Here is a 25,185-nt window from a genome sequence, read left to right as displayed (position 1 = left end):
CGCTTCGTAGTAAATACCACTCGTATCTTGGCTATAGAAACCGGGATTTTAAGTCCTAGATACAAACTCTGTCCTAATGAAAAATTATCTTTCTATAAGCTGGAACGATTTTGATGAAATTTTTGTGTGAGTGAATTTGATTTACAATAAGATTCCTTGTCCGCTAGTATATTTATATACATTAAGAATATATAATATTTATTAATAATAAAATAATTTTTAACATAAAGGCAACCCCACACCAGGCGACAATTACTGTACAAAGGTGCAACAGATGATAATTGTAAGCGACGTATATAAATATTAATATGTCTGTCTGTCCGTTCGAGTGTGCCTTTTTACGTCCCCTAACTGTATTACATTAGTGAATTAGTCAAGCGTGAACTGGGAATATTAAGCATTTGATAATCTGTAGGAAAATATTTTTTTTTTATTTAAATGACGGTAGGTCATTTATAAACAAAGGTTTTCTTACTGACTTAAATCGTTTATTAGCTTCTAATGATTAATTCTGCCTTAAATGGTTTGACGCAGGTGGGTAGATATAAATTTGAAAATGGAATTTGCGCAAGTACAAACTGTCAGGTATTTTCGTTTATATATGTTAACGTAAAATTGTAAAAACCGTTAGATTGTAATCTATCGGTTATCGGTTATCGGTATTCGGTAGATTGTACTACACTAACTTAGTTATCATTCAAACTTCTTTGGTCAATTACAGATTATTTTTACTTCCCAACAATTTCATATAACTACCGAATAATAATACGTTAAATTGCAAGCAGTATGTTGAGTTGACAATCTTTCGACAGTTTACAATCTCGCGAGATAGATTACAATCTAACGGTTTGTCAATTTTACGGTGACATATATTCGTTATTAGTCCGAAGGAAAACGATCGACGCCGAGTGTCAGGCACAGGAGGCTGATCACCTGCTTGCTTATAAGATTGACAAATGATCATGAAACAGATATAGAAATCTGAGGCCCAGACCTAAAAAACTTGTAGCTCTACTGATTATTAAATAAATTATAAAAAAAATACATTGAAGTACTATTCTGTCTCTTTCAGTCAAAGTGTATTTACGCTGTGATGAAAAGGGACAGAACACAGTCAGACAATACTAGACACTATAAATTATAGCTTTAATCATTAACATTTTACACTTTTTACTTGTTGACTTAATTATAACTACTTAACACATTCAATTAAACCAGCGTTTATAATTTATTTGCTTATAAATAATAATTATTTTATATATATAAAAAACAATGGCGCTTTATTGTCTGTTATTTCTGCATCTGTTTCTAGAAGTTCTATTGCCTAAGCTGAGTATCGAACCTACGACCCCCCAGTCAAACTTAGTTAATACAAAAAAAATTTAATTAATGTTCCATTGTATCTTTACAGGTAAGACCGAAATATGAATTCAAAGAAGAATTGGATGACAGTAAGTGAATAGTATAAAGCATCTTTGAAAAGGCCGGCAACGCACTCGCGAGCCCTCTGACATTGAGTATAACACATCCATATAAATGTTTCATAGAAAAAAAAAATCTTGAATTATTATTTTTTAACTGTGGTATTGTGTAATAATTTGTGGACAGGAAATAAAAAAAACAATAAAATATCTAATTAAACCTCAGAAACAGCATACTAAGCGTTTTACGACTTAATAAAAGTTTCCCCGATACATAAAGTCCGCTGTCACTTTAGTCTCTATAAAACTAGAGAAAAAGTGATCTAAAAACCTTAAAAATTGTGTTGAGCACAGTGTATTTGTATCAGTTGGGCTCTCGCAAACGCCGTGTCCTTCACGGTAGAGCTTAAGATTTTATTGTAGTAGGATGGAGCTATAGCTGAGCGCCTCTCACACTGGGCACGGCACAGTTTATACTTTTATATGTTTTCATTGTGTGGAATAAATGTTTTGTTACATTATGAATGAAATGAAACAAATCCACATGTTTTTTTGTGCTTTTAGTACTGATAAGAAGTATTTTACTAATAATTACAAATTATATTGTTTTATTTATATATCTATCCTGTATCTTATATACATGGCAGGCATAGGTCCATATTCTAATTCCAATCTTACGTCACAATCTTGTATACAGAAAAATAGTCTGTACCTTAATAGGCGTGCCCTCCAATAGGCCGCACCTGAAGATTGTAGCCTAAGGTCTGTCCAGTTCTCTCTCTGAACTTCTACCTTGAGGGTAAATGTCATGAAAAAACAGTTCATTTGCAGTTAAAAAGTTATTGGTAAAGCGTTTTACCCAACTGTTTGAACTGTGCCGAGGTCAATTAGAGCTATTTTAACAAAAGTTTTATTAATAAATTTTATTGGGTTATAAAATATTTAATTGTAATAAATACCTGGAGACATTTATGCGCGCGTTGAGAGAACAATCGTAAAAATAACTATAAAATTTCTTTCGCATATTGCGCCTGATTCTCTATATATTGACCTTTAAGAAAAGAGCGTATCAATGATTAAAAGGCCGGCTACACACTCGCAAATCCTCTGGCTTTGAGAGTGTCTCTTTTATTTTATTAGTTTAAAATACTTTTGAACCAAGCTTTTATTTTAAATATATTTTAAAACATCGCTTCTTCACTCGCTCGTTTATTTTAAGCTTAAAAATAAAGCTTCATCTCCCGACTTTCTTCGAAGTATATTATTTAAAAAAAAAATTAGTTTTTTAATAAATAATAATGTAATATTTTAAAATCAAAATTTAATGTTTAATTAATTGAAAATTTTCCAGCACTCCCTGTGCTACCTCTCACCAATTGCAGGTTTAGCTGCAGCAGGAACTCCTCCACTCTATCCTAGTCATACTGGTCTCCGAACACTAGACAGGATCCGTTAAGCCTCCTTCACCACCTGATCTTGGGCCAAGCCCCAGCCAACGTAGTCAAACATACCAGTACAGATCAGTTAAATCTGATAATTTTCTTTAGTTAAAAATATTAGTTTTAGTTTTGATACGTTTCGTAGAATTGCGGCAAAACTAAGCCAATGTCTTTTCATAATATCATGTCTCTTATCGAAAGCTCATCATATTTAATTCAGCTTTGAAAAACCTAAACAACTTCGTTGAGAATTAGTTAAGAGATAATTTATCTTAGAAACGTCATTTCTCGTTTCCATCTCCCCTAATTTAAAAAACTCAGATAAAACTTGCATAATCTTAACAGCTGACTTATTACCGGGCTGTCATTTCGAAAAAATTGTAATTAAACTTCAACAATCGCGCGCAAATATCTAAAACGTTCAGTCAAAACGCTCTAATGCTCAGTTAGAAAGAGAGAGATGTCGTCTGCGCTGCATTTACGTATACGTTGGAAAGGGATAAGGGAAGAAAGTATTGTTTTAAAGACATTTTTAATTTCCCGAAGGTGATTTATCACTTTGTTTCGACTCGGTGTGAATATGGTATTTTTTGTGCTGCGAGGGGAGCGAGCGTCCCCCGCGATGATTTGAATTTAGAATAGAGTGGATTATGGAATGGAGAAATGCCTTTGCGGGTGACGGATGACTATTTTGAATTTGGAACATTTTCGAATGAGATTTTAAAACTGGCTGAGCGGAATTTATTTCTTTTAAATCCCTGGATTTATTCCAAATTTGATTTCGTAGATTTGAATAAAATTAAGTAAAAGTATTTATAGACTAACAACTCTACAGTTTATGAAATTATTGTGCACTACAGATAAAATTAATGAATTTTGACTGATTTCGTTTTTACTTACGAAAAGAAATATATTATTCACTGTTAAGTACGGATTTTTCTAAGGTTTATTGAGTTGTAAAGTTCACTCGCTGCCTTTTAAAGTAATCGGCTTATTGCGAGCTTAAACGTCAAGACCTTTCAGCAATGTTGCGTGAACGTATTTCCGCAAATAACTTTAATAATCATATCTTATCGTTTAAAAACACCAACTAGGCCATTTAAATGCTAGCATTTAAAAAAACTATTATCATTTTTTGATTCTGCTATCAATGGATTTATCGTAAATTCCCACGCTTAAATAGGTATTTATAATTAACCGCAACCAGTGACTGCAAAATTAACCGCAAACTAAGCTTAAAGTACATGAAATCTTGTCACAACCAAAGGTAATACAAGCGTTATAACTAAAAATACATTAATCGTTGTGGCATAGATAGACATTGGTCTAGCAGACGCGGAATTGTCTTTGATTGTATATAATACTTATTTACAATTAATAATTCTTATTAGTACATAGCGTTCTTTGTCTTTCATTTTGAATTTCGAACAGCAGTAGTTCCACACATAATCAACATACAATCGTCACATCTTACTGTTTGCAAATTAAGCGCGATTAGCATGTGTTTTAATCGCGTTCCAAATTCAAATTCACATTGGCCGTTGGTGGTCTATGTATTGTCTGTGGTGTTTAGGGATGGGCCACAGATTATGTAATGATGTATTTTTAGCAATAGGTATTTGAATTACCTTTCGTTATAAACATTATTTAGTTAGTAACAAGGCACACAATATTCGTACTAATCAATTTATAATGAGCATTATTATAGAATTTAGCCACTCTAAAGATTTATCTTCAGAAATTTTTTTTTTTAATTCTGTCAAAGCGTTCATAGAAATATTCAATGACCAAAACCTCTATTTTAATTCCAACATCAAAGGAAAACAAAAGAAAATTCATTTCCATGGTACATAAAGGCGCAGGTGCTCATCATTTGCATACGTAATCGCGGGACAAAGAAGCCAGAGCTTTGTAACTTATGTACGCCTGGTACGATTATTTACATTTCCCTGTTTATTTAAAAAGGTACCTTAAGCTAAACCCGCGGTTTTGTCTGTAATACAGAGACGTCCATTAAACATCTAATGAACGGTTTAACTAAGCGACGAAATGTAACCAGTTAACTAAAATTAGTTAAGTTATTTTGATAGGGCAACTTTTAATGAAATCTCTGAGTAGAGAAAATTAATTTCCCCGACATTATTAATATGTCAAAATGTTGTTATTAAATTTTTAATAAAACGCCTTACCTGTCAAAGAGTGTAGAACATGATAAAATAATATTTATTATTTTTCTGTATGAAACTAAAGTTATTATTTTTCATACTTCGGTATTTTGAAGATCGATTTAAATACCAGCATCTCATTAACATGTAAATTAGTTGGCCACAGTAACCGACCAACAAAAAGCCAAAGACTAAAAATGAATAGCGAAGAAAACGGAACGATTATTAATTAGTTCGTCCCAGCCCCAGGCAAAAACTCGAATTACCTAATACCTTATGAGGTCCTGGTAATTAAGAAGTTTTTTCTTTTGCTAAACAACGAATTGGAAATTTGACGAAATAAATAAATCTCAAAATTATTGTTAACTAGCTGGCCTGGCGAACATCGTACCGCCTGACAGTCGATTCTTTATTTTTTTTTAAATACTTATTCTGCTATTCGGGACACCGGTCTAGCTAAGATAAAAAAAAGAAAGTTGATAAGACAACAAATACATTATGTCAAAAAATAAAAATTTACCTTCCCGGAACACTAACACTTGAACTTTATGATATGGTATTAAAGTTCAAATTGACTTTTAAGTATTATTACGAATATTATGTATGGGAATATAGAAAAGTGTTGTTTTTAGACTTTTTCAGTCAATTTTTTAATTTTTCTCTCCGTAAGAACCATCCTCGTACTTCAAAGAATATTATAAAAAAAGAATTGGCCAAATCGGTCAAGCCGTTTTCATGTTATGTCGTGACAACGGAAAACGGTTTACATATTACATACCTATATAAAACCTTTATTTAGCATTTGCGATATATATTATGTATATTAACAACGCGGTTTCACTAGCGTAGATTTTTTAGGAAGTTTTATTTTACGCTACTTATAATTGAAAAATTCTTGATTTTTAGTTCCGACTCGAGATAAGCTAACATACAATAAATACGGTAAAACATTATTATTTCTGTAGATATTCTGTTTAGATGTACGATGTTTAGATGTATGATTTATTGCACAAAATTTTCTTCATCAATAGCGCACGCAATGACAGATTATATATTATTTCATTTTTGTTAGGGATCCCTATATTTTTTTAAATATAATATAAGCCTATGTCAGTCGGTGAAGATGTATCTTTCTAATGGTGGAAGAATTTTTGAAATCGGTCCAGTAGTTTTTGTGTGAAAACATTACAAAAACACAAACTCTTTATAATATTAGTATATTATTGCTTCAAATTACAAAAGCTATATAATATATCTCCCAATCTTTTTAGATGGTATACGATTTTAATAACTTCAACATCGCGATAACCAAAGAAATGAACGAAACAAAGCGATAAAACCATGTAAATAATGATTGTCGTACAACGTACAATTTGTACCACAATCGAATCCTCCCCAATAGCAATATTTCCAAACAATATTTTCGTATGAGGAAATCTCCGTCCCATATATCATACCCGCTCAGATTTAGCCCCGAAACAAGACCGGAATCTCCATAGAAATTGCCTGAATATCATTGGTACAATTTTATCATACGAAACGCCGGACCTAAATAACCTTATTATCATATACCAGGCCGCGATGGCACGGAATCGACGCATACTTCGCTTAAATTATCTTTAGGCCTGTTAAGTTGGGAGTTGGGGATTTGCCGAAAAACCGCACGACAATCCCAAAATTCATTAAAGTCTTGGAATTCACAATATTGAAATCGCTCGCGTTCTTCTCGACGCTATTACGCGGATAAATTGTTCTGTAGCAAATGCTTAGTTCGGATAGAATCCGACATTCCATTATAAAATTGTAACTTGACTTGGAGATTTTATATCTGATAGCTATTTTAATTAATGGCTAACAATATAAACTAAAATAAAATATGAGTAGAAAAAAAAATATTGTTATTTTTTCTTCTATTAATTTTTTCTTTTTTGGCGTCTGAGGCAGTCTCTGACAGAATGACCAGCGCTGTGGTACACCTCTGCTTCACAGCATAATGCTGAGCAAGGACCAGGTACAATCACAACGCACACACAATACACACTTAAAATATACCTTACATTTTAAGTGTGTATTGTGTCTTATAGATATTTTTCTTTTTGATTTGTATTTTGTGTGTTTCGTTAGTAATAAATATTATGTCTAAACTAACTAACGTTTAAGAATTGTTTGTAATAGTGGATGTAATGTCCCATTTTTAGTTTTTTCGCTCATAATAATTTAAATGTTTTCACACGCAGTCGATAAAACTCAAGCGAACAAAGCTACTTATCAAACATGGCGTCAACGCGGACATAAATTTATAAATTCACTCTCATTAATAATGAAAATATATCGTAAAACAATTTAGTCGATAATCTGGCCACGATTTACAGCGGGCAATATTCGTTCAACATAAAAAAGCGGTAAATGCGTATTAGTGGACGGGCAACCGTTTAATAACTGTTATTATAACGCAACCCATTAAATGACCACTTCACTAGTGAAGCGCCTAGGTGTTTATTATGTCCTGGTACTTTTTAGAAAGTTTTACTTTCCTTTCTATTTCTTTCTTTTTCTGGATTTTCTTTTACAGTTTGCATCTAAAGATTATGAAAAATAGGGTGTCATCTTTATATTTTTAACTATAGTAAGTTAACGTGTGAAGAAGATTGGTTGAAATAAAGCTGTAATTCATTTTATGGTAGTAACACTCTCAAAGTACCTGTAAAGATTAAACTAATGAAAGGGTCGCGTTTACAAGCGTTTAAGCAAATCCGGGGGCGGTGTTAGTAGCGGATAAAATGTATCATTCGGTTAATGTCGGTTCACTCGTAAAGAGTGCATCAGTCCTCCGTGTGTCGTAAAGAGACCTCTTCGACTAACAATTTCCTGATGGTCTGTAAATAGTAAGTTTATTGTCTTTTTATGAGGTACTCGGACCGTAAAAAGGAAATAAAAGAGCACCGCCGATGGTGATAATAAAAAAAATAATTTTCGACTCATCTTCGTGATTATCTCGCTCAGTTTTACGAGCGGTCCTTAAGCGGGAGCGGGACGGAGCGCTTTACGGCGTGTCGCGACCCTTTCCGATGGGGGTAAAGGTCGTAAAATGGAAGCATAAGGATAATGTTCTGGGTTTCCTATACTGCGCTTCATTCATGATTTCCTTTTAGTACAGTACATGTAAATCCGATTGCTTCGTCAATACTCTTATTGGATCGTTCCCTTGTACTACACTCGTAATAGAATTCTTCGTCGCTCCTTTATTTCCTCTCGAACAAGCCATTCCCTTTGTTTTCGACAGACGGTGGGAGAATAAAATCTAATGAAAAACGTCTAGTTCCAAATTTGAATTCAAATTTTCGCGATAACTGTTCCATTAATTGGGTGGGGCACCGCTATCCCGCGGCAAGTGGCGAGATCCCGACACTCGATTAGTTCAGCTCCAGTGAGCGGCCGGGACGCATCCTAATTCTTAAAGGGCCATCAGCAGACCTTTATGCGTTAATAAAGTTGCAATATAAAAAGAATGGAGGCGTCCGAGGGTGAAGGAAGGGTAGGCTTAAGTACGCGTTTAAGACGATGTAGAGGGCGTGCGAATTTGTCAACCCGTACTGTGAGGATTCAATTGCGATGATTAAATAAAGACAAGAGTCCTTTGTCGAGGAAATGTCCGATATCTTGGCTTTTGTTCGCCGATTTGTACCGGATGCTCACTTTGCGTACTTGGGACGGAGTGACTTGTTTATGGCCGCTTCGATTTTTATGACGGCTCCTATGATCTCGTAATGTTATGATAATGTTTTATTGATGTGCTTTGGGAAACCGTAATGTTTCGCTCTAAATGATGCATCAAATTGACGTGTTTAAATATTTTTATGGTAATGTAAGCATTTTCAATATCCTAACACATTATTATGTCTTATTTATTTATTTATGCTTTATTACCTTACAAACATACACATAACAAAAATACAAAAAAACATGTTACAAAAGTTATAAGGCAACGGGCGGCCTTATCGCTAACAAGCGATTTCTTCCAGGTAACCCTAATATGGAACAATAAAAAAGAAACACCTACAGAGGGTAGAGTACAAGAATTGCAAAAATTATTAACAAAAAAACAAAATCTTATGACGTTGCTAACGTGAAAGTTCTCTAAATCATTAGAACATGACTCGGCCAAGAAGTGTTTTATTTGCCTATCTTAAACTGTTTTTAATTTCTTAACTACCAAACAAAATGTATTTCTGGACCGATAGGACTACCACAACGCTGGCAATGTTCTCAGGAACAGGCACTCTAAATGCCCATGGGCGTCAGTATCACATAACAGCAACTCATCAATTTTCTTTCGCCATTTGTCAGCTTAATAAGCAAACATTCAAACCATCTATTAAATCCTTCCTAAACCCTAGTTGCATTTCTACGCTCATTACGCGAAAAACTATTTTCTTTTTTCCTTGATCCCAAACAAATAAGTATTTTCATAGAACATATTCACCGCTGAGATATCCTTAATCGCCCCGTTGCCCCCAAACAAAGAGTACGTCGTAAAGGAGTCGTGAGTGTTTTATGAGTCGTTCGGGGGCTTTATTTAACGGGTTCTCATACTGATTTTATACATGGCGACTGAATCTCTTATAGGCCCTATTACCCTGGTACTTTAATCGATTTCTTCATTTTAATTATTTATATTTAATTGGACTTTTATCAGTTGTATTATCCTAGTAGGTTAAATTTTATTATATTACATTTAAAAAAATGGTTCTATCAATACAGTGCCACTTACTTTTCTTGGCAGGTAAGAGCGTCGCTGTCATATTAGTATTGCCAGTAAATAAAAATTAACCATAATAATTTGAATTCATATAGGTTTACTTAATAATTTATTGTAATATCATAATGAAACAATGTGTATCTAGAAAATACAGTTCTAGGCTTAAATGTGACACAAACTAAGGAACAACTGATATTATAGGTTTTGTTACCTGTACTATTTTTAGAATATATTTATACTAGCGGACCGGACAGACGTTGTCCTGCATGATGTTTCAAGCGAATAGGATACTAAACAAAGTATGAAAGTACCGACTGCAGCGCCATCTGCCGGGTTAATTTATGAATCTAAACCATTCCCAGATCCCCTTGAACACACACAAAAAATTTCATCAAAATCGGTCCAGTCGTTTGAGAGAAGTTCAGTGACATACACACTCACAGAAGAATTATATATATAAAGATCTTAATTAAAATATACTTAAATAAAAAATTATTAGTATGAACAATGAACATGTAGTAAGCACCAAAATCGCCTGATAGTGGTATCAAGGGCTCCCTTGATTTGGCGGGACGTAATGATACGTTTGAGGAAAATTTGCCTGTCCCGGAATTTTCTCGGGATATAAAGGCCGTATGTTTAATAAGTTATTTATGAGCACTTGACATTGTGAGTGTACCGTGCTTATGTTATATTTTCAAGATTCATTTTTAGTTTTGTTTGGTTTAAGTTTTAAGTAAAAATAATTCGATACAAGAATTTCACTTCTCTTATCCCCATTAATCGCGTAACTCATGATTAGGTCATTAAACTTAAATGTACTCAACAAATAAGCCTAGATTTTAAACCTTTGACAATTATCTGAATGGGCAATATAAAACGGCTAAGCTCAATAAAATTTTATTATAACCGATTATAAGAGGAAATTTATGGCTTACAAAGATTGTAACACCTTTTACGAGCCGTAAAATATCGAAATCCCAAATACATCGTATAATAAAAAAGAATCAGTGCGCCTGTATAAAAAATAAGAAAGAAAGTTATAATTGTAGTCTGTATTTTCAATTGGAAGACGAAGATGATATTGTCTAACACTAAGACTGAATTTTTAATTATTTGTCATTCTTAATGTCAATGTCAATATATTTATCTCTATGCATACCTATGAAATTCTCGTGTCACAATGTTCGTTTCCCATACTTCTCCGAAACGGCTCAATCGATTCGTTTGAATTTTTTTATGCATATTCAGTAAGTCTGACAATCGGCTACTATATATCTATCTTTCAAACCTTAAGTGATAAGAGGTTTCCACCCCAAAATATTTTTTTTAATTTTTCGACAAAATTTTTCGTTTTTATAATTTTATGATACATACAAAAATACATACAACCCTTAATTTCCACTCCTATTTTTTATTTTAGTAGATAGTTATTTTTATTGAACTAAAATTTTTTTTCCTAGAAATAATATACATGGCAATACAAACGTTTACCGGGTCATTTAGTTTATTAAAAACATTACTGAACCTTATAGGTCATTCAAATAGTTCGAACAATTTAGTTATAGGTAGACTGCCGTCGAAGTATATACAACAATCATAAGAATAATTCAATTAAATTAGAATTCTTTTTCTTGTAGCAATATACCAGTGTGCCGAGCGTTGGCAAGCTTTTATAAATAAATAAATAAATAATGTTCTATGTACAACTAGGTTAGTCTTCCAAATTTGAAAATATTTTTCCCGCTCTTCAAGATACACAGAGTATAGTGCACAGAACATTCACATTCCACAGACGATATCACATCTCCAACCATCAAGTGAATACTTAAATAATCGAATAAAGTGACACTCGAGGAAAGCAAGTTAGGAACCCCTGCACTAGCTGGTAATCGAATTGCAGACCGCCACTTCACTTGAAGTGTGACGTTGTTAGCCAGTTGGGAGGGTTACAAGTGGTTACATTATGCAAAAATCTCATTTATTTATTCGACAATTGTGTGGTTTATAGACCCTATACGCCATAATCGTGGTTTATAGCAAGATATCTATGTATCAACTAAATTAAGTCTGGTAGATAGTACCGGTGACCTCAGAGCTGGTGCTTTCCTCGCTCAACGAATAAGTATCGCAGTACAGCGAGGAAATGCTGCCAGTGTCAAAGGTACCAATTCCTCTCTGTGTTGATTGTATCACACCCTTGTTCTGTATAATTTAATGTCAATGGAGAACAACAAAAAATACCCTCAATTGATCTATTCATTAAAAAATGATTCATAGCATTATAGACAGAAAGATGTTTTGTATACATAGTTGCGCATACAAAGTGCTATTGGATGTTATATAATGTGATACATTGTAGTGTTATGAAAATGATATACCTATAGGGTGGTCTCACTGCCACAGGGCAAACTTTTCAAATTAATTTTCTATTTATAATTTTTTATTATTGTTATTATTATGTAGGTTAAGAAAATTGTTAATACTGTATATTTGTATGTTGAAATTAAAGATTAAAATTCTGTTATAGATTTCAGCGTCTATGCACACAGTCTGACTGATTAACGCGGAGTTTGCACATATAACATACAAAATAGGATTAAATATGTAATTAAAAATATGTTATACCCATGGACACTAGTGCCAGAGGGCTCGCGAGTACGTTACGGGCCTTTTAAGAATTGGCACGCTCTGTATAATGCCTGCAAAGATAAATTTGCATTGTCAACAAAATATATGTGAAATACAAAAATTATTTTAACATATGTGTCGGTTTTTTATATTAAAGAATTAATTCTAGACATAGACAAATGAGTTAATTTACGTCAGAAGCGGTCATTGACATTAATTAAACCTGTATAGATAGATCGATAAGCAACCAAAACAGTTCATCAATATTCATTGTTTCGTTCAGATTTTGTTCTATACAAAGATAAAAGATAATAATATAGGAATTATTATTGTGGAAATACTAATAATGTTATGAAGAGGAAAGATTTGATAGTAAATTGGTCCAAAACTGGACTGATCTAAAATTTCACCATTATTATCTGTAATAAACATGGGAGAATATTCAAAAAAGTGACAATATCTAACGACAAACTCAAGTCCTTGTATTGCGTACGTTGCGGAAACTATTGACAATAGAGCATAGTGATGTACCTACTGTACTGTTATAGAAGACATGATGTCAACGTCCAAAATAGTTTTTTTTTTGTTCTTTTACTGTTATTCAAAACATCAAGACATCCCGCTATTCTTTCAATGATTTTTCCAAATTTAATCGTCTATTCCCGAGCTTATTCTGAAAAATAATTGCTATTTATATCTTACTAGCTGACAGGGCAAACGTCGTTTTGCCATGTGTATCATTTATAATAAAAAAATGGGGGTTGATCGTAGAGAGGTGAAAGTTAGGGGTTGTACGTATTTTTTAATGCTGTATCATAAAAAAATAAAACAGAATAAAATATCTAAAAATTAAATTAAAAAATTTAGGTGTGGACTACCCTTAACATTTAGGGGGATGAAAAATAAATGTTGTCCAATTCTCAGACATATCCAATATGCGCACAAAATTTCATGAGAATCGGTCAAGCCGTTTCGGAGGAGTTTAACCACAAACACCGCGACACGAGAATTTTATATATTAGATTATTAATTAAACCAACATCCCAAGGCTCCATTCTTGTCCAGACATTTACACACAGTAACATCTTTGGCTTTGGTCCTCTCAATACCTAAATACAGTACAGTTGTATTAAATAAAGGAAAACGCGGGAAAATTCGATCCGTGTGACGGAAAGCAATTACTCGGGCGTTGCTGACGCTGTAATCGAGGCGAGTCAGTTACAGTTTATGGCGTGACAATGACGACCGACGGTTAACTGTGCCAAAAGTCAGTTAATTTTATGCTTACTGTTAACATCTTGCGGTTTAACTATTGTTGCGTTGATTATGATTCAATTACGTGATTATCAGGAACATTTCCGCATTCAGACTTGCCTAAATTAATCAATGGCGGTGCAACCTTTTTAGGTCTGGGCCTCAGATTTCATGATCATTTATCTAATAGGATCAGCTGTGTCTGACACATACCCACTTTTTGGGTCTAAAGCAAGCCGGTTGCCTTCATTGTTTGAGCGAATCTTAAATGCGCATATAGAAAGTCCATTGGTGCACAGCCAGGGATCGAACCTACGACCTCAGGGATGAGAATCGCATGCTGAAGCCACTAAGCCAACACTGCACTGCAGACTGATCTTTACGATTACTATAGGATAAACGTACTGGAGACACTTAAACGACATGAGAATGACCAGCGCTGTGGAAGATTCTGCTCCTCAGCATAATGCTGAGCCAGGGCCAATTACATCCACAGCACAGACGCATTACACACTTGAAACGAACCGAATGGGAAAAGGGAATTTTTGAAGTTATACTTCTTTAGGCGCGTTATGAAAAATTTATGAGAGTAAAATTTTACGATGCGCGCGCACCATGACACAAAATTAACAGAATGAAGTTGCCCACGGAAGATGCTACGGCATTTATGTTACACTTAATGTAAGAGAATAATAATAAATATATCTTTATTTAATTTATCTAATGTAAACTGAACTTTATTGACTATAATGACTCCTTTTCCAGTCTTTGATTATTTAATTGTAATTAATTATTTGAATGCAATCAAAAACTATTTTTAATAATGCCAAAGAAGTATAACTTCTTACGCGCGTGCATAAGTACACGCACCCTTTTTTTATTGTTTTTGATATTCTCTCATTTTATTTTTTTATTTTTTCTCTTTGCTTATTGTTGTTTTGTGTGTTTATAATAAATGTTATGCCTATGTCTATGTCCATGCCCCTTTGGCTGATTTTTAAGACAGTATTTTGCATATATTTTTATTTGTAACAGTATCTATTCTTTTAATAAATGACAGTTTGACAGCCTCTGAGGACTTTCACATCAGTTAAAATTAATTAACAGTCGCCATTTTGGCATCGTCTGTAGAAAAATTTAAAATAGTTTCAAATAACTAATGATACCGTGTTAATGTATGCCGTCGGACGCGTCATCAGCTAAATTAATGTTTATCTTTGACTTGTTTCGACTTTTAAAGCTTTTGTCCTGATTGATGGAGTAACAGTTTCAAATTTAAAGATTTCTAAGCTATATATCAGTGATGGCCTAGTGGCTTCAACGTGCGACTCTCATCCCTGAGGTCGTAGGTTCAAATATGCACCAATGGACTTTCTATATGCGCATTTAACATTCGCTCGAACGGTGAAGGAAAACATCATGAGGCTTGATTTGACCCAAAAAGACGGTGTGTGTCAGACACAGCTGATCCTATTAGATAAATGATGATGAAACAGATACAGAAATATGAGGCCCAGACCTAAAAAGGTCGCACGTACTTTTAGTAGGAAACAAAACTGATGTTGTAGTAAAACCCATGTCTTCCCAGCTGCTCTATAAATATTGATAATTGGCTGGCTGAAGTAAAGAACTGATGGCGTCATCATAATAAACTAGAACTAAAAATTGTACATGGACTTTATGGTACGAAAATGTATCAATATCGTGATAGCAATTTGGACGTCGGCAGCCAGACAGTGTCCGATGATTAATAAATGCGTGACCAATTTAGCAATACGTGTAAAGATAATGTTATCGAAATTTGATAGTAAACTCTTCAAGTATCGTTTCTGATAAGATTTATAAATGTTACCTTCAAAAACAATGAACAAACAGTTACCAAGCTACTGACTGACACAAATATACGAAAACATCTTGTTTGAATTCTCGTGGAAAGATCCAGCGGTTATCTATTAAGCAAACATTGTCTATGCTTCATCTGATCTAGCCAACATCCGGCCTTATCTAATCTATGGTCACTGTTTGAGATACACCGAGATACACGCCACTGTAAAAAACAGCAATTTAAAATTGGAAGCCGTATTTATTCTATGCAAATATCAATAGATAAAGCTGGCGCCATTCGAAATTCAAAAATCACATGTCAAGATGTCATAACTTTCTTGTGTCAATGTTTTTTTAATGTCAAAGATGACAGGTCATACATGTGCAAGTAGGTTCTAATCGTTTTTACACGCTCAAGTATTGTCACTAGAGATTTGTGCCCATCGACTCCTCGAGTGGTTTTAAACAAACATCATTGAGTGGAGAACAGAGGTCTCTTGTGCACCCTCATAAACAAATAACGTTTATTTATTTAGAAAAATAGTAATCTTGGAGTTGAGATATCGTTGCATCCGCTACATGCAACAAATATTGAGATTTCTCACGGTAGCGAATTAAAATACCACAGTTTTTATTAACTAAATATTTCTTAAGGTTATTTTTAACTTAACGAGTAGGTATTTCTGATGTAAATAGCAAAACAACTGTATGCATTGTCTCCGAAGCCGCGCAGTAGCCCTAAAAACTTTTATGACAGGTAAATTCTAAGCAAACTTCAAAGCATCAGAGAAACCGCGATTTCACAAGTCGAATTACAAATGCCAAGTGTTTGTTCTGACATTATCTAGCGATTAGCCCAGATGACACAGACTTCAGTTTTGTTACGCAAATGTTTACTCTGGGAATAACGTCGACATTTTGATACCTCCACAAAAACCTTCTTTAGTTTTGTCACAGACTATAAAAGTTGTCTGTGGATCGATGAGTGAAAAATTGTTTTTTTAAATTATATTACTACATTAAATTGATATTAATTAGCTTGTTAATTAATATGTATTTGAAATTAAAACGAACATTACGCACAGTAACAGGAACACAGACAGAATCGTATGATGTCATCAAACAGTACCAATTACCAGGCAAGCAGAACGACGCAAGAGTTTATCTCTTTGATCACCTCCTTAATTACTACATTGGCTGCCTGACAGTGGCATTTTAACTAAGTATAGTAAATTCTGACTTAAGAAAGACGTAATGTGAAATGACGTTTTTTCGGTTGACAGTGACGTATGACGTACGGTTTCGTTTTCGGTAAAAATCAGAAGGTGTGTATTTCTTAATTAAGTTGTTGTGTAACAGGAGCAACAATCAATTCACTGATACGCCTAGTACTAGGCGTCCATAAGTCAGCAAGCACTAATAAAGACGCTGGCACATTGCATGTCCATGGTAAAACGCTGGGCGTAGCGACCCCGCCCCGGCGGCTTTTAGCGGACTTCGCTTTACTGCACTGGCGTTTTATGACTCCCTTGTACTGCCAACGAATTAGTGTAGACAATCGCGTGTTACTTCTGTGAAATGACCGCCGTCTTAGGGGTGCGTGGCAAAATAAAATGAATCCAATTTTTCCGCCAGTACAAACATATTTTACGATTAAACACTATGTAGTATAAATTTACGTATTTCAAACTTATAAAGAAAAAGATTATCCATATGCATATTATATATGCAGAATACCATCCGTATCACCTCGACGTTCCACAACTGAGTGTTTCTTATGGCAGTTTTTGCCTCGCACCACTATGTGAAACCAGCTGCCCACTGAAGTATTTCGGAACCAATTCGACTTAGGGTCCTTCAAGAAACGTACCAATTCTTAAAAGGCCGACAACGCACTTGCAAGGCAATGTGAGTATCACTTAACTGATGAGTCGCCTTTCCGTTTGCCTCCTATAACATAAAACATCACAATGCAGTACAATTCCGAGTATTATAAGTGCAATTACAATGCAATTGTGTCGATTGTTCAAGCGTTTTGTTTGTGCAAGCACATTTTACAATAGGTGCGAAGCTTAAGGCGCCAAATTCCTATTACCCCAAAATAATTGGTCAACACACGCGAACTGTCTATCAACTGAGGGTGCACCCTCACGCGACGTCAATAATTAATTCATTATTCTTCTATTAACTGCTCTTGCGGCGATTTTGCACCCCAGCGAATAGTTCAACTATTATTAAGAACTTAAACAAATTATTTTATTTATTTATTATAGAAATACATACTTACAAACTATTCCAATACAATAATGTCGAGATATAATAAAATATAATATAAAACACATAATATACAACACATCGCTACTGTGAATTCACTTTTCGAATATATAAGTATGTCGATATTGTGTGAGACAGCAGTGCAACAAACTGGTTCTTGCTTTTGGTATCATATAACCTAGGCCTGCGCCATCATATATATCTAATAGGTACAAAGAAACCCAGTTCTTGGAGTACACTTGGGTTGCACACTACCCTCAAGACTTTATATTTGGTTACGAGAAAAATAATATACAAAAATGTATTAGAAGAAACGCACGTTCTAGAATATATGTTTTTATTTATTAACACTTCGTTACCTTAAATATATAAAAAACCAGGATACATAAGTTACGTCTTTAGTGAGCAAGCGATTTCTTCCAGACAACCCTAGTATGGAGAAATAAAAGAGAAACACACACATATAGTTTTTATGTTAAGATTTGTGTTGAATTTGACGCAAAATATGACATTTTAACGGTCGCTAGGCCAAAATCAAAATATAATTTATCCAAGAAAGAATTTAATGGCTAAAAATTCTGCCAGTTCTCATAATCATGACGTAGAACAGATAAAAAGAACTGGCGATGAACTCCGCCACTCACTTTCGCAAGTAATGCCTGCAAGAAACTAAAAACATTGCTAACAAGATTCTACCTATAAAAAGACCAGCATTTAGCTTCTATCAGCAGTGCATAATATATGACTTCTTCATACGCTGATGGGCAGTTTTCCTTCAGAAAGAAACTTACACCCCGTCTTGCGGAATCAAACCCCGACGCTAAAGACGAAAGCACGGCTGTATCAATGTAAACAAAGTTGAACAATACGGAAAGTTTATTATTGAAGCTATATCAAAGACACGATTCCAAGAAAGCGGCTCTTTGTACGCCCTGCGTTTGTTCAATTGGAATTAGTGGAATACTATTTCATTACTAATTAATAATATGCTGTAAACTTAATATATGTAATACCTTTCGGGCCTCAGATTTCTGTATCTGTTTCATGATCATTTTGTGATCTAATTGGCAAATAGGTGATCAGCCTCTAGTGACTGACACACGCCGTCGACTTTTTTGGTTCTAAGGCTTTCGCTAATTTCGGTTTCCACACGATGTTTTCCTTCACCAGCGACTGATGATCGAACAATCTCCAAGATGAGAGTCGCACGCTGAAGCCACTAGCTCAACACCATCTAGGCAATATTCTAATCGTTGTATCATTATACCACCACAGCTTTATTTTCCTTTTGATGAACGTAGTTTTCACACCACTATTTCTTTATGATCACCCTTCTGCAGTTCAGTGTCGCGAGGGAATCAATAAAACTTGCTTGTATTTAATATTAATAAGTGCTTTCTCAAGTAAAAACATTTCAAGCCAACAAATAAAAGTACATATTAAAAAGCAATGCTTTAAAAACAATCGCAATGAAGAGTTCGGATGAACACTTAGGCGTAGCTCAAACGCAAAAATGGCGCATCTCTCGCTCCATATACGCTCGCATGATTTATGTACGTGCACATGCATTGTCCCGAACACATAAAATAATATAATAATGAAGTAATCGTCCCGAGAATGGCTCTTCACAATGGTTCCGTTAATTGCGCCCTTTGTGCCTCCGAATAGAAAATTCTCATGTTAAACCGAAATAGTCCTTTTATTGCCATATTTAAATCACGGCTTTGAAACGTCAAGTGTTTGCAGGGAATCGCAATTAAACTAAGCGCCCCATTTTGTTATTGATTATATTCCTTAATCGTGAATCTTTCAGAGGTTCACTCATCAATGGATTTTTGAAGTTATACTTCTTTTGGCGCGTCACCGTCACAAAAAACCGACACCCTGAAATTAGCATAGTTAACATTTTAAAATAAAAAATGTTAATTTCTTTAATGATGTAGAAATAATTTTTTTGTGATATTTAAATGAACTTTATTTAACTTGATAATACGTTATAGTAAAACTTTCAATGTATTAAATACCTTTTTTCTATTGTTAGTATCGTTTTTTCTACAAACGTAGAATAACACGAAAGATAAAAAATTTAAAAAGATTTATATCTTGTTACGCCAAAGAAGTATAATTTCTAACGCGTGTACATAAGCACACACACATATTTTTTTATCTATTTTTCTTCCTAGTTTTCTGAAAGTCTTGATCAGGGATGTTGAGACCCATAATTGTCTTAATTTAGACCACGAGTAGACCCCGACTTCTGCCATCACTCCTCCATTACTAAATTTTTTATATACGTGTAAAAAAAATATATTTATTTTAGATGGTTAATTATCTGTCATGTGTCAAAACTGATGATTTATTTAATTGTTAGTCTGTGGAAAGAGACGCGAGTCTTGGCTTGTCACTTGAATTTTTACAGATTCTGTTAAAATGTTTTCGAATTATTTGGAATTTGATTAAAATAGCACTTTCGAAGAACTTTTATGAAATAAACTCTAAATTTTGTTTCTGTATTTAAATTGATGTCACTACTTTATTCATGTATTTTGTTTTTGGTTAATTATTAATTAAAAACTAATGCTAGATATTGCAGCAACACATTTATCATATACGTTATAAACACTTGCCCAAGACATCCACTTCACACGTACTAAATCAGAGTCCAAAATCATGCGTTCTAGCGCCACTTATTACTAAATAAATACATGCAAAAGTCAATAAGGAGACTTACAACCGACAGAGTCGTTAATTAAATATTACTTAAGCTACTTAAGGTAGTCAAATGATTATCAAAACATAATCGTAATGAAATAATTTTTATAAACTCTTTGTTGAATGTTTTTAAAACAACATAATATTTCTATTCAAAAACATTTCGTAAAAAGTATCTATTTTTAATTTCGCCTTACATTCCTAGGAACTGAATTGTCTTTGAATGCGTTGCCTGGAACCGCATGTTTGTTTGTCGGACTGTAAACTGTATCATAAACTGTGTGTGGCCAGCTCTTACGACGAAATCTGAACAGATGTGTATAGATCAAAAGAGTTGCCAGCGATAAAAAAGTTAATGTAAAGTACTAGAACAGTTGTTTCATTCTCGTTACACGCCATATTCCACCTAGAACTCCATTTTCCAGGTAAGCCGCTTATTAGGATTTTTACATCAAATCCAGATATCAGACAAATCTAGATATAGATTTATACAAAGCTGAAACTCATGAATATGAATCTAAATGAACCGATTTTAATGAAATTTAAATAGTAAAGAAATTAATAAGTTAAAATTTAATATATTATATTTTTTTTATAAACAAAAATGATTGGATCATAATTACCAGGCAATTATAACTTTCGAATGGTTCATTATCGAAGGTAGCGGCTCCGTTATTAACCGGGATTACGGGTATCCGAGACCCGGATACAGGGATTTGCTCGGATTCGGGACCGGGAAATGATAACAGAATGGTATATATCTTTTGATACCTCGCTTGAATTATAGCTACGGTATTAGTGTAGGGCCCCTTGTGTAAAAGATATAAAAAACACAGATGTTTTACCAACCTTTACCTACTCAAAATTAAATATTAGTGGCGCTCAAAATTATTCTATGACAGGAGTGTCACAAAAATCCAACAAGAACTAAACTTGGTACTTCGCAGACTACAGTGAGTTTCCGTTCTTCCCTCTTGGCGATTGACCCTGCGACGGCCCAAGCCGAGGTCCGGCGGCTAGCGCACGCCCAAAAAAGCCCATTCGCAGAGCTACGCTCGCTTTAACAGCCCGAGCTAAGCTGTAAAGTCCCTTAAGGCCATTAGAAAAAATAGTACGTGCGTACTAAGTACACATGTCAGAAGTGAAACTTCTTTGTAAATTAATTATTACTAAGGTAAAAGCCCCAATAGATGATCATGTACCAGTATATGATTACTTCATGTATTTGTATACCTATGTTTGTGAAAAGAAAAAGAAATACTAATATTTCATTAATTCTCTTTACGAAATTTTAATTTTAATAATAGAATTTCTTCATGCTACATTCGCCCTTTCTCACTCTCCCTCAATAGGTCTCGCTCTCTCCCTTTTCTTCGACAAAAACGCTGCACATCTTCGTGACGCTAATATTTACCCTCATGTGCCTAAAGAAGTTTCACTTCAAAAACACTCGGAGTCTGATAAATGGATCTTTAAACTATGTTAACAAGATAAACAGCGAGTCCATTAAGCTATCAAAAATAAAAATTTAATCAAAGCCCGCATGAGGTGTACTATAAATTAAACTCTAATGCGCAAGCGACGCTGACTGATAGTACTCGGTGACGGCTAAGTGCGATCGCTTGTAGCTCGATATCGGCCTACGCTCTGGGACTCGTTTTTCCCTTTGGGATTTCTATTTTGGTCCCTTCAAATGTGACAGAACACGGTGCTGCTAAAAGTATATACTTCATTGTCGACAGGAAAAACGTCATCTTTGCTTCCATATCAGATTAAACGTCATTTGATTCCTGCAACTGTTATTTTTTATAGTACATAGAAGTTTGTTTGATATGCCACGTCAGTAAAAGTGTTTACATTGAAAACCCGAACTGTGGGATCATCTCCGGGTACCTGGGAAATAGTCCTCATCCCTCAAAGGCCGGCACCGAATTAAATGGGTGCCCATGGGCGAAGACTGTCCTCGTTGGGTGCCCTGTATGCTTGGCTCCCCAATAAAATCTATTCCTTAATGACCCAGGTTCGAATGATTAATGGTACATAATTAAACCATCCTTGCGTAAAAAGTCTTGTACAGCAGTGTTGGCCTAGTGGCTTCAGCGTGCGACTCTCGAAGGTTCGATCCCCGGCTGTGCACCGATGGACTTTCTTTCTATGTGCGCATTTAACTCTTGCTCGAACGGTGAAGGAAAACATCGTGAGGAAACCGACATGTCTCAGACCCAAAAAGTCGACGGCGTGTGTCAGGCACTAGAGGCTGATCACCTACTTGCCTATTAAGTTTAAAGTTGATCATGAAACAGATTCAGAAATCTGAGGCCAAGACCTAAAAGAGGTTGTAGTGCCACTGATTTATTTAATTTTTTTCTTGCGTCAAAAGCTCATAAATCCTCTGTGATACAGTAAAAAAAATGTATATCTTTATATGTACTCTGTCTGGTCGTTAGAACTCCATCGAGTTAATGTTAAACCAGCTGAAGTATTTCCGAACCAATTCTTAAAAGGCCGGCTCACGAGCTCTCTGGCATTGAGAGTGTCCATGGGCGGATCACTTAACATCAGATGGGCCTCCTGCCCGTTTGCCCCCTGTTCTATAAAAAAATCTGGGGGATCTATCATATCTAATATATTTATAAGCCGGCAACGCAACTAAGGTAGTTTTTTGTATTGGAGCCTCAGACTCCTTAATAACAACTTCGTCTGTTCTTGTTGACAAGGTAATTTAGTTCAATTTGAAAAAATCACCCGGGATCCATTGAGTTCTCGAAGTTTCGAAGTCCAGACACAGATTATAAATACCCAGTTCCCTTTGCACCGTTACATTCCACCTGAACTTGTTGAAATTGTCAAACTGAGCTCACGGCGTATAAATAGACCCCTGCGTATCCGCGATTACGACCCGTATTCGATTGTGATAGAGCTCAGTATCGTGATAAGACGTGTGTTATTGTATATAAGCTTATTAAGAACGAATCCCACTGGCGAACACGCAACATCAGTGGTTGGGGCTATATGGCGCTGTAATTAAAGAGAAATCTGATATTTTTATTTTATAAAAGCATTAAATTTAATCAATTTTAAAATGTTATGGAAATAGACGAAATTTCGTTGTCAGAAATAAAATTCTACCCTCTAATGTTAATAATGCATTTAGAATCTAGATAATTATCACTGAATCGATTAAAAACTCTCGATAAAATGTAAATGTTTAATAAATTTGACGATTATTTAAATGATCCTAATCCTTGGGATTGATTTGCTTCAGTTCAAATATAGTAATAATAATTTGTATGACACAAAACTTTTTGATTAAAAAGAGTGGCGAAGAGTTTCTTGCCAGTTCTTCTTACCTGCTTTACACCCTAGACTTGTGAACTGGTAGTAAATCTAAATTTAGTATCAATTTACCAACTTTTCTGTTGACGTTCATAATTGTACTTTGTTACCTATATCAATAATGTTATTTTGAGTTTGAGTTATCAGAATGTCAAAACAATTAAATATTGCTTTCTATATATCATTTATAAGACACCAGCTCGCTACTGTAGAGGTATTATATACAGAATTTTAATAACCTTATTTTTGTGTGTTGTGCTTACGTTTATAAAAAACGTAAATGAAGAACCCGCGCCATGTAAGCCCAGTCGGCGAGTAAGTGGAATCATACGTACATTTCCAAGTATGGCCGCGTCACAAGACCCGGTGCAACGGAGATCTTTTTATTTTAAACGACAGTTTAACTACGGTTTAAATAAAAATACAATTATTTTAATCTAACAATTCATTCTTTCTTCAACAGATGTATAAATAATATTGCTTCTTATAATCTTATAAGAATAATTATATTTATTAATAATTACACTTGGAAGAGTAAAAAGACAAAAAGTATTAGATCACTACCGTGTAATTCTGTAAGGGGAAGGAGATTAAATTTTTAAAGGCAAGGTGCCTTTAAAGGGAGAGTATAACCATAACTTTTACAGGGTCATAACTTTTGACAACCATTATAAATAACATAACTGTTCTTATAACATCATGATAATTAATATGACTTTTGCATGACTATTTTTATATGGCTGTTTGCGGTTTTTTATTATGAATCAATGTAAATGTTCTTTATTTGCAAATAAACAAGGGGTATACCCTTTCAAAAATAAAAATAAATAATTAAATAAAACTGTCTTATAATCTTGAAATGTCTAGACATTATAGCTTATTTATTTTTAAATAGAGCATAGTTATTGCAGAAAACAGCTAACATATATTATATATGACATAAAACAATTATACTAAAGATATAGCCAAAGGTTGAATACATAATATATACAAAAAGGTGCATTTGCGAAAGGAAAAAACTTAAATATTTTTTTTAATTAAGTATTAACTAATTAAACTGTATGTCGGTATGAAAGTGCGTGTGGGGTGTGTACGTGATCAAAAGTAGAGATTAAAAACAGTTCTAACTTAACTTGTTTTTATGAACATCAATTGAACAGTTTATTTAACCCGCCCGTTAGTGGAATGGTGGAATCGGGCGATCGTGCTCAGTGCGGAATGTAAATAGATTGAAAACCGGCGGTCTCTGAGCTCGGGAAAAACGTTTAATTATTTATTTACTCACCCGACTGCGCTCGGGATTACTCTAATCAAAATCTTTATATCGGTACTCCAGATATTCTAGATAAGATATATATATAAAAGATGTC

At 34.3% G+C, this 25,185-nt stretch overlaps 1 protein-coding gene across 5 annotated transcripts in view; it reads left to right on the top strand.

The window, feature by feature from the left end:
• The window catches only part of LOC125054947 (homeobox protein homothorax), a 243,372-nt gene that overhangs the window by 94,117 nt on the left and 124,070 nt on the right, over positions 1-25,185 (top strand). Inside the window, exon 7 of one of the 5 annotated variants that reach the window (XM_047657101.1) lies at positions 1,412-1,451. The exons of the other annotated variants lie outside the window; for them this stretch is intronic. Within the exon in view, the coding sequence (XP_047513057.1) occupies positions 1,412-1,451 (40 nt within the window). The remainder of the gene's footprint in view (positions 1-1,411; positions 1,452-25,185) is intronic. 5 annotated transcript variants of the gene reach the window in all.

Source organism: Pieris napi, chromosome 12 (genome assembly GCF_905475465.1).
Source record: "Pieris napi chromosome 12, ilPieNapi1.2, whole genome shotgun sequence".
NCBI classification, from domain to species: domain Eukaryota; kingdom Metazoa; phylum Arthropoda; class Insecta; order Lepidoptera; family Pieridae; genus Pieris; species Pieris napi.
The sequence above is the reverse complement of the archived record's forward strand: the minus strand, read 5'-3'. Positions and strand labels throughout refer to the sequence as shown.